The sequence below is a fragment of the Arctopsyche grandis genome, chromosome 9 (genome assembly GCF_051622035.1).
Source record: "Arctopsyche grandis isolate Sample6627 chromosome 9, ASM5162203v2, whole genome shotgun sequence".
Taxonomy (NCBI): domain Eukaryota; kingdom Metazoa; phylum Arthropoda; class Insecta; order Trichoptera; family Hydropsychidae; genus Arctopsyche; species Arctopsyche grandis.
Window position 1 is genome coordinate 31,140,629 of NC_135363.1, and position 15,256 is coordinate 31,155,884.

Here is a 15,256-nt window from a genome sequence, read left to right on the forward strand (position 1 = left end):
TAAAAACAATTTATGACCTTCATCATGTCCAATAGTTAATATTGCAAGTTCAGTAAGTCTGGGTTGACCGATTGAATTTATTCTATGGACGAATCCATATCATAAGAAACAATAAAACGCTCGGAGTCAATGACTTACAGCGTTGCTTTTCTAAATTTGTGAAATAATCAAACTATGTTTTATGATATGTAAGATTCTTTTGCATTTCTAGTCTTTAAAATAATGTATTAATTAATATTTGAAGATCCCAAGGTACCCAAGATTTTTTAATAAGAAAATTTTGTTTTAATTTTTAATTTTAGAGTGGAAACAAAAGAATAATTGAATTGAGTAATGTTTGGCAATACAAAAACACAAGGTAGCCTTTAAGAAATCCAAACAGAATAATACATTTTCACATTTCCAATCAGTCATTTGTGTTTTTATCAAATAAAACAAATTAAAATAAATACATTTTCAGTATATTTATATATTTTAACAGGTACTTAACATGAAAATGAAATATTTATACGTAATATGTACAAAAATAATTTATTAATAATCGAACGGAATAAGTAACATGTCAAGTCTACACTAATCAAGTCGTAATAATATCGCTTGTGGGTGACGTCACGCCAGTGAAGATGCGATTTTGCGCGAATAAACTGCTCGCGGTTCCATTGGCTTGACCTCTTGAAATTAATATCGTGTACAAGCGATTATTTATTTACACGTGTAAATAAATAATAATAACCGGCCCTACATATTGTGCATGCGCCGTAACGGTATTCGACACATTCGATCGTTCGTATCACATACATATTTTTCGTTACACAACATTCAAACTATTCACAATAATAAATAATATACACTATGCATGTGTGGTCGCCGTTCTCAAATACGCTCATCCATAAATATTTCTTTTCACTAAATTATTTTCTAAATAACGCCTTTCGTTATTATTGTTGTTTTTGTATATTTGATTATTTATCGACGTGAAGCTGTTGTTTCTCGTGTATATGTACGGATGATCAATGGTGGGACATAAAACGGTATCATAGATATCTTTCCAGTTCATCGATTTATTACCCACGGGTTCCATCATGTTGTTCCACAGTGCATTGGCGGCTGTTTTCAAACAAAACCAAATATTCTGCATTAAGAATTGTATGGCATATCACGATAAAAACACAGATTAAATTTAATTGAGTATGTCGTACATATCAGATGATTTTCATGTTGTCATAAAAATCTTTTGTATAATTTGTAAAAAATTATGCACAGAAATCTGACATCTATAGATGTCTCTATAATTTCGTGTTTATTGTGTGTATAAAAAAATGTAATAATAATTGTGCACAAAATCTAAAAATAATCCACAGATGTCTCTATGATTATTATTTCTGTACTTGATTAATTATTGTATTTTATGTTTATTGAACGTACTGTATACGTTGTCTGACCATTCTCGTACACTCGTCGCATTGGAGCGATCTGTAATGACTAGTCACCGGAGCCTGAGGGGGCCGTGTATTGTTCAAAGGTTGTAAATGCATTGTTAAAGGTTTGCCGAACAATGGATAGCACTGTGACTATCCTACCTCTAGTAATGACTAGACTGCGGATAGACACCGTGCTTTTTCCAGGAATTGGGGCGGTTTGGCTCTATTTACAAAGCTAGAGTACAAAAAAAAGGTTGGGCGAACCTTTTACAACAATTGACTAATAGCAATTCCAACAATTGAACAATAAACGGCACGTTGTGGATCCGGCCACAAGTAATGATGAGTGTACATTGATTGTAATAAAAAAAAATGTAAAAATTACCGATGGCGTATCCTTTTTGACTGAAGTGGAAACAATCCGTTGAGAGATACGAATAATCAGTGTTGCCATTTTTATCAGTTGGAAATTTTATATCGAGATCGAACGGTTGTACAACGACTGCAAAGTCTTCTTTTGTATTAAATTCAGGCGCTTGATCGATCTAAAATATACATGTTTAATAATTTTGGATCAAATAAGAGTTAGTTTAAATTGACCAAAAGAGTGAATTGATTACCGTAGCGTCGACCTGTTGCCACTTTTTAATTATATCTCTCATCATTGGCCACATGTGTCTGTGAGCTTCGCCCATGAAGCAAGGGCAGTTCACCAAGTGCAAAATTTGGCACACCGGTGGCTTATTGCTAAATCTTTTGATGGTTTCGACATCTATAAGTAATAACAGTAGTCAGAGCCTGTTTTTTTCACGACGGCCCACCCCCACTCCTCGGAAAAGGTGCGTAAAAGCAACGGTCAGTACATAATTCTAGCGTGCGCAGCTTTTTCGTGGAGTGAGGGCGAGCCAACGTAAATAGTATGACATGTACATCATTTGTTTTAAAAAATCATTGCTTATACGCACTAGGGCCAGGAACTACGTTTACTAAAGTCCTCGGCAAGTTGTCCCTGAGTGTTCTAAGAGCTGTGCGAAGCTCTTGGACGTGATTATCTACAGCTTTCATCGGATTTCTTTGGTAGCAGACATCTACACAAAAGTCATTAGCTCCTATCATGATTGTGATTAACTGAAATTGAAATCGGAAGTTTCATCCTCTAATTACACTGTTCGACACGAAAAATGGTTCAGAGACGAGATATGACTTTCCTTATAGATCTATGCCCACTAAACACGAATCTGGTAATAAAAAATGTTGATTAGCTCGAGATTCGGAGATATAGAATGTGTTTTTTAAATCGCGCAATTTTTCTATATCTTGGTGTTGTTCGGTCGATGTCTCAAAATTTGTCAATTTCCTGTTCAAAATGAATATTGGAATCTATAGTCGGGTATTATATATTTTATTTGTAGTACTTTTCAGCTTTCAAATCTCTCTAAGTAGTCATCCAGTTCAAATCAAAAGTCAAAAGTACATATTTTCACTTGGGAATTTTTCCCACAGTTAACACTATTTTATAATGAGTATCTTCTATTGAAAAATGTTTATTGGGATAATGTTCTGGCCACACTATTTTTTGTTTTCGTTTAAAAGGATTAATTGGAAGTGTGCTGAATTTTAAATCGGTAAAATTGCGAGCTAAAAGCTCGTACTAGTATTTACTCGTATTTACACGAATCTGAATTGAATTAATAGGGATAATATATTAAATTGTCTTTATATGAGAATTAAATAAAATTCCACTTGGAAAAATCATATTTCGACTATTCTTGTGGATTAATAACAAATTCTATTTTTGACTGGTTTACCTCGATAAAATAAACGAATTTTTAATACCAGATTCGTGCTCACTGGGCATAGATTTATAAGAAAAGTCATATCTCGTCTCTGAACCAAAAAAAAAGTCGTCATTTGTCGAACAGTGTTATGGTTACAAAGCCATGAGCAGTTTAGGCATACTTTTCCAGAATGAAAATACCTTCCAATCGTTGTTTATATCGACTCTTGGGTCGTTCTTCATTCTTCTCACCAGTTCTCGAGCCATGTGAGGTAGATCGCGCGACATTGCTCCAATTTCTGCTGCATTAAACTGTGTGACGGATTGGTGACCCAGACCATCAGCTAAAGAGTATCCGATCAACTTTGGATTGAACTCCTTTAAGATGTTGGGCAAGGTACAGTACTCTCTCCACGTATTTTGCCCTCCTATTAAATAAAAAAAATATTTAATCCGTTCTGATATGTCATGTTTTAAGATACATTTGTACATTTCTTGTACATAGAAGCCCAACCACCGAGCCAGCAGCATGGCTCGGTGGTTGGGCTTTGCTTAGCACCGAGAGGCGTCGGGTTCGATCCTGTGAGTTGACCTCCATTGAAAATAATTTATTCTGAGTATATTTGTAATGCTGCTGGTCAGACTAGGATATTTGTGACTCCAGGTCAATCGTTTCCTACCAGAGTTTGCCAATTTTTCTGATTTCATTGTTGAAACGGTTCCTTGATTAAATTGGCTAAAAACCTTCCTACCTACTATGTATGTCACCACTATTTGAGTACAATTAATGTACAATAAAAATTATGTACAAGTTAAAATTCATAGATATCTCCTTAATTTCGAGTTTTCAGTGTTTCATAATTCAACGACTTAATAAAAATTCTGCATTATTTGTAATCGGTATATGTTATAGATATAATGAATTTTTGATATAATATTCAAATAGTGGTGACTAGGTAGGATAGTTTTTGCCAATTTCATGAAGGAACCACTTCGACAATGAAATCAGATAAATTGGCAGAGTCTGATAGGAAACGATCGACTTGGAGTCACAAATATTCAAGTCTGACCAGCAGCATTAAAGATTATACTCGGAATAAATTCTTTTTAATCGTAGTCAGTTCACAGGATTGAACCTGGTGACTTCTTAGTATCAACGTAACCACCGAGCCATGATGCTGGCTAAGGACTGAGATGCTCAGTGAATATGATGAATATGGTCTTAGATATATTATATATGGTTAAAGTAAAATATTTCTAAGTCCTAAACTAGTAGACTAGAGAGCACTCTGAAATGTGTCAGTTGAAAACTAGTATTACCTATAGACCAAGATACCCCTCTGTTTTCAATGAAGACTTGGAATACATTTGAAGCTCCAGCTCCATTAGCAGCGGTCAAGGAATCTCCCATGGCTCCTACAACGTCGATATCTCCAGGTCTTAGAGCGTGGACTGAAGTAGGTCTAGTCTTGGATCTGACTTCGCTCCATGGAAGCATACGAGAATTTTTAACGCTCTTGAATAGGTTTTGGTCGTTGTTCGATTGCCGACAGGGAAATTCAACGTTCGATGGCATTCGTTTTTGTATCCTCTATTAAGTTTTAAGCTAATTATATTAAGAAGATTTTCAAATGTGTGTTGGAAATGAGATTAAAACTTACATGTTGAGAGTCTGCTCTTTGTAGAAGTCTAGGTTCGTTTATACTTCGACCTATTATACTGAAAGCCATTTCTCTAATGTTTCTGTAAATACTACGTATGTTCGGTTGAGCTTTCACTTGAAAGATCAAGCATAATACTAAGAAATAGCCTAAGAAGGATATTCTAAAAACCTAAAAAAATATATATGTATTAAATTAAGTGTTAAAACGCACTAATTCAAACACATTAAAAACGAATGCATATTTTTTTGGATGTGGCTATTTGTACATATAGTATCGACGAATTATTGGCTATCTGCACATACAGTATCGACGAATTATTGGCTATTTGTACATACAGTATCGACGAATTATTGGCTATTTGTACATACAGTATCGAAGAATTATTGGCTATTTGTACATACAGTACATAGTACATAAAAACATTATAAAAATTAGGATTTAATATTTATAATTTATAAGATAAGAAATTTAAAGTCGATTAAGAAGCTTTTTCCTTCGGCCGTACAAATAGCCACATCCTATGTTTTTTACTGTATTAAGTTTTAATATATATTTTAGGTCTGCAATTGGAATGATTTGAAGTGTGATTTAAGTAAGTAGAAGTAATTTAATCGGAATTATCACAAAAACAATAAAAAAAGTGGAAACTATCACATACATACATGAAAGCTCTGGAATGTGGAAAGAAGTACATATTTAGATTTTCATTTAAATCTCAACAATTATTTATAAATATTTTAAAGGTATGAAAATTGAAAGAAAAAACCCTCTAGTATTGGTTCAAACACATTTTATAAAAATGTTATTTAAAATTCGTTGTAGAAAAGTGGAATTTGTGGATATATTCTTTATTCAATCAAAACATATGTACATATAATGACAAGGATAAGGTTTATGTTCAATATATATCTATCATATATAAATATAATATTTGTATAATGTATATCCAATAACAAAACATGTTTTTTCCTTTTAGATAAATATTTACAATTTTCAAGGCTGCAGCATCTAATAATTTAATAGAATTTAAAATCATTTTATTTTATGCACATTGAATAGGGTTCGTTAGATCAAATATAAAAGTAATATTTCATTGTAACCTGACTGCTTTTAAATAAATTGTTAAAACGTGATCTCATCATATTCTACACTCATACAATACAATACAATTATTACTGTCATATAATTTATTATATTTGACCATCAATAAGGTGTTAGTGTGCCATTTAAATATTATGATGATACATGTTTACGGATAAGAATCGAACGTAAAAGCGTCAGAGATTTTAATACGTGCAAACAAATTACCATAAAATTAAAGCCACCGTAAATATCGTATTAATTATAAAAAATAATATGTACAATTGAGCATTTTTCGCTTTGCAAATGTGTCACGGTTCTGTCCTTGCCTAATTATCGAACGTTATTTTCAATCTCCATACACATCGGACATTTCATGATAATTATACAATGCATCGAGATGAATATATGCAATTTTATGGAATAGTGTCATTACAGGCTAATTTCAATTATCATGTGCAAAAATGCACTTGTTTGCTGTATGTGTAATTGCTTGTCATAACGACTTACTTATTTTAGATGGTTTATTTGTTCAACGAGTTGAGATGATTGATCAACTATCCTCATCCGTGATTCTTCTTTCTTTCTTTAACTTTGTACATATGTACATATGCACATGTCATTAATCTTCATATTGATGAAATCCTCTACATTACGCTTACAATCTTTCCAATGTTTATGTCCTACTAACCAGTGCCGGTTATAGGAGGGGGGGGGGCTAAGTCGGGAAATAAGTTAGGACGCCGAACGATGCGCCAAAGGCGCTTTCAAATTTAAAATTAGAGCGCCAAAAGCCATTCAAAATTTTAGATTAGAGAGCCAAAGGCGAAAGTTCTTTCTAAGGATGTTTAGAAAAAATTGCCCGAGGGCGCCATCGGGTGTAAGGCCGGCACTGCTTCTAACTCCACATGATTTTCTATTTTTTTAAGTTCGACTCACTTATACACAGTGGCGGCTCGTCCATACGTACTGGGGTACTGCAGCACCCCCAAGGAAATTGAGAAAAATTTAATATTATTATATACATAAATATGTATGTATATTATATGAAAATATCAATACTATTTAAGCGTGTATTAAGCTCGCCCGCACACCGATACATCCAATAATGATCATACATCGCGGTACTAATATCAGAAAGTGAGACATCGTTTATGATTTTGTGCAGTACGGTTTTCGATGGAATTGCTCGAGTGGGCGAAGGAGGGGCGCGGGGGCAGCTAGAAGCTTGGTCCGTACTGCACTCCCAACAGTACATATGTACACATTTCTTGTTGCGTTCGTGTGCGCTCGACACGCTCCTCACTTTTCGTCATTTCTTCTGCACCTTTTTTCTTTCTTTCTACACCTCTTACACTTTCTATCTTTCTACACATACTTCTACACGTCACTCTAAGTATTTAAGATGGTATAAAAATCAAGAGAAGCTGAGCTAATGTTTTCAAGAACTTAAATATTCTTCTGAAAATACTGATAAAACAAATACAATTTTTTATTTTAGTCACAACTTTTTCACAAGTTAATGCCGCACGTATAAATTATTTATAACCAAATGCAATCTAGTAATATCGATGCATTTTGAATTAAAGAAAACTTACTAATGTTAAGTTTTACTAATGTCATTATACAAATACGAGAACAAAATAGAAGCCAAAAATATGTGATGCATATATTATAGAAGCCAAAAATATGTGCGATGTTATTATTAAGGATATAAAAGAAAGATATACTTTTTCTAATCAATTAAAAGCTGTGAAATTATTTAATAAAGAAAATTTTGAAAAGTACTGAAAGAAAATGCCAATGAAAGATCTACTACTAACCGTTGAATCATATCCAATGCTAGATAAAGAAAAACTTCAAACTGAATTAGAAGTGTTTTACTCAAGGAAAGAAATGCATAGTATTAACGATTTATTAATATTTTTAAAACTTATTTTTGCAATCAATTTATGCAAAGTTCGTGTGGAAACAGCAAAACATATTCAAATTCTGCTTACAACTTTAACTACCTCTGAGCCAGAACGGTGTTTTTCATCAATAAATAGAATAAAGACATGCATACATATACGAGTATAAGAAACACAATGGTCCAGGAAAGATTGACGGCTTTGTCTATGCTGTCAATTGAAAAAAAATGATTATGGACAATAAAAAATTTAATGAAAAGGTGATAGATCTTTTTTCAAAGAAAAAAGACAGAATAATCAATTTTATAATGAAATAAAATATATATAATGTTTAATTTTGATAATATTGATGTTAATAGTAAAATATAATCCAAATAAACATTTTTTTTATTTTTAATCAACCCCCAGATATCTTATCCACGAGCCGCCACTGCTTATACATATGTACATTGCTTCTTTCTGTAATACTCCAGAAACTATTTTCTATATATGTAATAATATTACGTAAGAGCTCTATAGATCAAAAACTGCATATTATTTCCCAAAAAGATGTGAAATTAACCACCGAATTGAAAAAAGCCATTTAAACCAAGATTAAATTAGTACATTTTCATATAAAAATCCCTGATAGATTTTCGTTGATTAGTGAGGGGTGTGGATCTGTTTATTTATTTTATTTTATTTTCTTACATATTTTATTTTTGTTTTATTTTACATAGATATATACCAAGAAGGCCTAACAGGTAGACCCCAATGCACCTTCCTAGACAATTAATTACAAATATTGCAGTATTTTCAGTACAGAAATAGCTGTATTTCGAAAGGCTGAAGAAAACGAAATTAATAATTAATTAATCCATTGAGATATCCATGGATTTTGACTTGTACATAATTTTCTACATATTGTACATCAATCAAATTCAGATAATTGTGACATAGCGGGTAGGATGATTTTTGTCAATCTGTTGGAACCATTTCCATGAAAATTAGATAAATTGGCTAACCCTGATAAGAAACCATCGACTTGGAGTAAAAAATATCCAAGTCTGACCAGCAGTATTAATGATTATCTCGGGATCGAACCCGGAACCTCTCGGTGCTAAACATAAACGCAACAACCGAGCCATACTGCTGGCTATATACATACATCATATGTATGAACATATGTACATATATACCATGACAGGAACTACCCCAAGGTGATACATGCATACTATTTTTATTTATAATACTATTTTTATTATATTTATTATACTATTTTTGTACATAAGTACTAAAGAATTTTCAAACATAATAGTACATAGAATATAAACGAGACATCTATGGATAATCAACAAACTTTTTTGATACAGTAAATTTGCGAAGAATACATTATGTAGGTAAAATTTATAAGATTCAACAAATTCGAAATGCTAATAGCTTGAATTTGCGAGAAAATGAGGGGGAATATATAAATTTATTGGATCCGTCACAGCAACCAAGCTAGAGAAATTGGAAAATTCTAATAGGTGACGGTCAATCTGTAATAAACACAAGATCTCGCCAGCAGCTTATTCTGGCCGGGACTTGAACCCACGACATCTCTACTGTTATGCAATAGCTCTACCAGGGCACTACACTGTGGTATTTGTCTATTTATTTCAAACGTGGTTGTAACAAAGTAGTGAGATTAGTTAATGAAAGGCTGGGATTTCAGCAGGGGTGGGTTTCAGATTCAGCAGCAGATGGTTGTGACGAGGAAGAAGAAGATTAAGGGCGAAAACACCAGCGATGAACGGCACATCGTGTGCTTGGCTCCCCGCTGTGGGGGATCTCCTACATTTCTACAAATATGGGATAAACCGTTATCGATCACTGTCAAGCAAGGATACAATTTTACTGAAAACAGTGCAGGGGGTCATTTTGGAGCGGGAAGTGCTGGCCGTTCCATGAATATGTGCAAGGCACGGCCCACGTGCCACGTGCATCGCTGTGTGTTTTCGCCCAAACTCTGTCAAAATTCTATTTTTGTAATAAAGAACAATTTGTTTTTTAAAAGAGTCTGGGAACTAATAAAGGAAAATATGTTATTACTACTCAAAATATTCGAAATACTACCCTTTTGATTAAAAAATGAATGTTTTTGAAAGTGGGGGGGACCTTCTACCGAGGAATTCAAAATATTTAGAGGTGATGCGATTTCAATACATATGTGTATGTATGTATGTATGTACATACATGCATATATAATCATAGCATCTCAGTGTCTACCTTTCATACTTAGTTAGTACTTATACATATGTCCTTCCCACTTTCATTTCAACTTGCATATATTTACTAACTGCATAATTAAGTCATACATTCGATACAAATGATTTTGTTCAAATCATCTCGTTAGATGTACATACATATGTGACATATCGTGTTCTTAGAGCACAAGGCATAATTGTTCAAGGCAGCATTTTAAATCAAGGGAACTGAATTAAAAAATGATGGTTTTTTCAATCAATTGTGAGTGCATTTGACTTTCATTTTTTACTAGTGTACAATCACGTTTGCGCTCAGATATTACATATATAATATCATATATGTCACAGTGAAATTATATTTCAAGTGAAAATATATAAAATCATAACCAGTGACATTTTCAGGGTTGGTTTTATTCATTTAAGATTAGATTGTTAGGGTTGGTATTATTTGTTTCCCGGAAAGGTGCACTAAATTGCAATGGATAGTAGCGCAGTTTCGAGAAGTCTTAATTTTAAAATGCGCTCAAAAAGAACTTACGCAATAGAATTTCACAAAAAAAGGTTAGCACCCTTGGATAACATACAACTACCCCTTGACGCTTTTTTGTGGAATTCTATTGCGTTAGTTCTCCTTTAGCATCTTTTAAAGTTTGGATGTCTCGAGAGTGATATCTATCTCGAGTGTATTTTTCCGGTCACCGTATTATTTAAGGGTTAGGATAGGTTAGGTTAAATAAGGGTTGGCCCTATTCACGATTGGGTTGTTAGGGTTAAATGTTGTAATTTCATTGTTTGATACATTTTCACTGTAACATATACACAACTATCTAAAACAGTGGTTCTCAGGCGAAATTTTACCGTGGCCGCACGGGTGATAATAGTGGTCCCATGGAAATGTCTGGTGGCCGCACCATATTTAATCAAATAAATTAAAGTTACAAAAAAAGTGGATCGATTTATTCATAAAATAAAATAAATTTTAACATTTTCGTATCTATTTATTTAATAATAATGCAAATGGAAATTGCTCAATACTCCTTTCTTCCAATGCAAGCCGCATTGCTGCTTCTAAGTTTGCGTCTATCAGCTGGTTTCTAAATTTGTTTTTAATACAGTGCATTACACTGAATGATCTTTCGCAATATACGGTAGTGGGAAAAATAGACAATATTAATAAACCAATTGTTGCCAAATCTTTGTATTGGTTTGTTTCATTGTCAACGTATATTTCCGACCAAAATTTTTGAACCGAAATATTATTAAAATGGTTATTAAGTACTTGATCATGACTAATTTCTAATAATAAATATTTTACGTTAGCCCAGTTAATTAATCTCAATACTGAAAATGATTTTAATCTATTTTGTAGTACTATGAAATTTTCATTTGTCATCATAGTAACGTTTGATAAAAGAATGAGATGGGCACCTCACATTGAGGCAGCGAAATGCAAGGCGATGCGGGGTATATCCTCAATATATCCAATATTTAATCGCCATAGTTCCTTATCAACGCTAAATAAAATAAAATTATATCGCGCGCTCATATTACCATTATTAACCTATGCTTCACCTGTATGGAATAACGCCTCGAATACTAACCTTTCCAAGCTCCAAGTAATACAAAATAAATCCCTAAAAATAATTTATAATACACCCATATATACTAACCTGAAAAAACTGCATGCCATATATAATATTCCGTTTGTTACAGACATTACTAACAAACTAACCAGTAGATTCTATGACAGAATCACTAATAACTAGAGGTCGGAATCTGAAGGGGCCGGAAACGTGCCGCCTATTGTTCCATTGTTGTAAATCCTTTGTAAAAAAGGTTCGGCAAACCTTTAACAATGCATTTACAATCTTTGAACAATAAACAGCCCCTTCAGATTCCGGTCTCTACTAATAACCATACTAACACATTTGTGAAGAGTCTCGGTGATTACAACAAAATGTCTATACCCTTCAGGTATAAACACAGATTACCTAAACACAATATGCTTTAGGTCATCGACTTTAGAGAGTCTTTAATTAATATTATGTATTAGATGTATTATGAACATTTATAAGGATTGTAAATAGGTTTTTGAGCTCTTTTTCCTATTATGCTTTAGATTAACATTAGAATAATATAATACTGTGATTAATAACCAAATTAAATTAAATTGTAAAATAGAAAATGATCAGTAGATTAGTAGCTATTAAAATAGATATAAGATGTATTGTGAACATAATTTCGTAATAATAAAAAGCATTTAAAAATCAAAATTTGTCATCATAATAAAAGGGGAAGATACAAAAGAAACAGTTTCAAAAAAATTCAATTCTTCGAACCCTTTATCAAGTTCCAGATTCAGAGATTTTAAACACTCTATTATTTTAAGTTTTAATTTTAATTTTGAAGTTGTGTCTGTCATCTTATCTATCAAATCACTAACAGAAGACAAAATTGAAAAATTGTCATTTTCAACTTCTGTCACAAGGCTTTTCGCTATATTTTTTAGTTTATTAATGATGAGCATGGTTTCTATTATTGTTAAGTTACTTTTTTGTAGTTTTAAAAATATATATATTTTTTTAAATATTAGTATTATTTACTATTAAGTCGCGGGTGGCCGCAGTAAAATCCACTAGTGTCCGCACTTGAGAACCACGGATCTAAAAGCTTCTGCATGCACTTTTATAGCGTTTTTTTTTTATAAATTTATAGTTCATGTTTCACTTCCAATCGTCAATATTAAAAAAAAACAACACATAATCTAATTCAAGAGTTGTATTAGGTATATTAATCGTATTGGCATATTAATCAAATAAAATTTGTCCTACGATGTCGCTTGGTATTTGCGGTTTTTTGATTTACTTTTTTCTTAGTATTATATGAAGTAAAAATTGATTTTCCGATGTAATTTTCATTTGTATTTTTTTTTAATAAATTCTTTTAACCGTTTAAGTACTAAACCAGTCTGTAGGAATCTGAGTGAGCCTTCACTTGACAATGTCAACGGTTAGTTATGACCAAATAGGTTACATACATATATCTCGAACCACCGTTTGAACGGCGCTGGCGTCCCAGTTTTTCAAGTTGACCAGTTGTTGCTCAAGGCGAACGTACATACGCACCACCGTTTGTTTATATTCAGGGACAATACCAAGGTTTCTCAAGGGCCGCTAATGATTTGTAATCGTATTCAAGTGACCGCATACTTGACGAACGAAAAAATGCACACTGCAAGTTGCAACTTCTGCATAAATGCATCGGTAGGCAAATGATGAATGTATGTACATATGTAGGTAAGTTGTTTTCGAACTGCTTGTGGTCTTAAATACTTGAATCCAATGATACCGTATTTTTCATGAAAATTTCCTTTAATTTTTATCTCAATATGATGTCGTTTTTAATTTAGGAGATACTTATTGAGTGAAGGCTTAAAAAAAAAGTAAAAAAGAAAAATTTTCCGTCAATTTCAGTCTCCAGTCCAAATTAAAGTACCCTGAGAAATGTGGTGTACGAAATTGAATGGCTCTCAACTGAAAACTGTAGATTTACAAACAAATAATGATATTTAAGTTCTTAAAAAAAGTAGGTATGTCTTGAAATAAAAAAACTTCAAAGAAGAAATTTTGCCGCCAATTCAACTACAATAGTATAATATAATTAAATATATTGATGAAAATTATGATAACAAATAATGACACTTATTTGTTATAATTTAATATAATATGTTCTATATATATATATATATATATATATATATATATATATATATATATATATATATATATATATATATATATATATATATATATATATATATATATATGTTAATTTTTACAATATATAGTAATGGATTTATGTACTGCATTTTAAGTTATAGCTTGACTTTGATCTCGTTTCAAAAGTTGATTATCCTTTTCAGTTAATTAGTTTAAATGTAAATTACAGCTTCAATACACCATTTGCATTTCAAATAAGTTTTCATTATGTATCGATGCCAAAGAAAGGCAAAAGGAAGTTTGCGATTACTAAATATAAAAATTATTACAGCTAATTAAACGCTAAACGGTGACTTACCTTCATACTTGAGCCAATCACTTAACAACTTGAAAACAACACACTATCACTCGAAATTAAACTATTCAGATAAGACTTATCACAGCTTCGATTTAAAAACGAGTCATATTTTATCTCGTTAATTTGGAAACCATCGTTAAAATTCACTTAAATGGGTGATACAATTTTTGTATGTAAACACACTTATTATCTGAAAAAATCACATATTTCTACCATTAATATAAAGACAAACAAACAGATCATTTTTGTTCCAGTATAGATCTATTATGCAAAACTACTACATTTTATAGTTAATTTATAGGAAGTAAAAGGATATTTAAAAAAAATAATAATTAAACAATTGAAAATGTATGAAATAGTTTGAATTTCCACCGATAGATCGCGCTAGTTCATTTATTAAATTCAAATAATAATTTTCACCTCACTTTAATTGTGCTTTATTTTTACTGTGTTTACATTTAAATTCAATTATATAATTGAATAAAAATAAATTGAAAACAAACAATTGATAAAATGAAGATTCGGTTGGCAACTTGACTCGACCGTTTTCCTTAGAATTTTCCAGCCAAATTAGTTTGAATCCTACTGCTATCGTTTAATATACACACAAGGGAACGTGTGCATTCGAAGTGCACCTCCTACTACTGATCTTGACCTATGCAATCGAGGTACTGATGTTGTCGCTCGGCTCGATCATATTATATTATGTATATGCGGAGAGAGATGGTCACCCTACTGTACACGACTCTTCTCTGGAGGTTCTATTCGTGTCGGATGACTGGTGATAACTGAAAAAATATCCATCGAAATAGCCATAAGGCTAGGTGGGGTAGACTGTGTGTGTGTACATTGGGTATACACACGTGTGTGCACCAACATCACGCACACACGTGTATGTATACCAAATACCGAATTTGAGATGAGACTGTAACTCAAATCAAGGATGTTGCGATTCTGCCAGCTTCTGAGGTCGAAGGAAGGAAGATTTTATTGACGTTGATTGACGTTTATGTAAAAAAAATAATCAAATTGGAAGTTAGCTGAGCTAGCTTTAGAAGCACTTAGCTTTATTGTTTTTTTTTAATAGACGTGTCTTTTG

The 15,256-nt window shown here is 32.3% G+C and overlaps 1 protein-coding gene across 3 annotated transcripts; it reads right to left on the reverse strand.

Annotated features, from left to right (window-relative positions):
- Nucleotides 1-444: 444 nt before the first annotated feature.
- LOC143916469 (phospholipase B1, membrane-associated-like) lies at nucleotides 445-14,947 on the reverse strand. Of its 3 annotated transcripts, none has more exons than XM_077437593.1 (9): nucleotides 14,813-14,947; nucleotides 14,158-14,347; nucleotides 4,860-5,030; nucleotides 4,519-4,789; nucleotides 3,400-3,626; nucleotides 2,387-2,549; nucleotides 2,042-2,193; nucleotides 1,807-1,966; nucleotides 445-1,107 (listed from the first exon to the last, which is right to left on the reverse strand). In XM_077437593.1, the coding sequence occupies exons 2-9, from the start codon at nucleotides 14,161-14,163 to the stop codon at nucleotides 884-886; spliced, it is 1,374 nt and encodes a 457-aa protein (XP_077293719.1). In that variant the 5' UTR covers nucleotides 14,164-14,347; nucleotides 14,813-14,947; the 3' UTR covers nucleotides 445-883. The 3 variants fall into 3 exon arrangements, with proteins under 3 accessions (XP_077293719.1, XP_077293720.1, XP_077293718.1); XM_077437594.1 differs by having other exon boundaries at nucleotides 447-1,107; nucleotides 14,889-14,947; XM_077437592.1 differs by having other exon boundaries at nucleotides 447-1,107; nucleotides 14,661-14,947.
- Nucleotides 14,948-15,256: the final 309 nt, after the last annotated feature.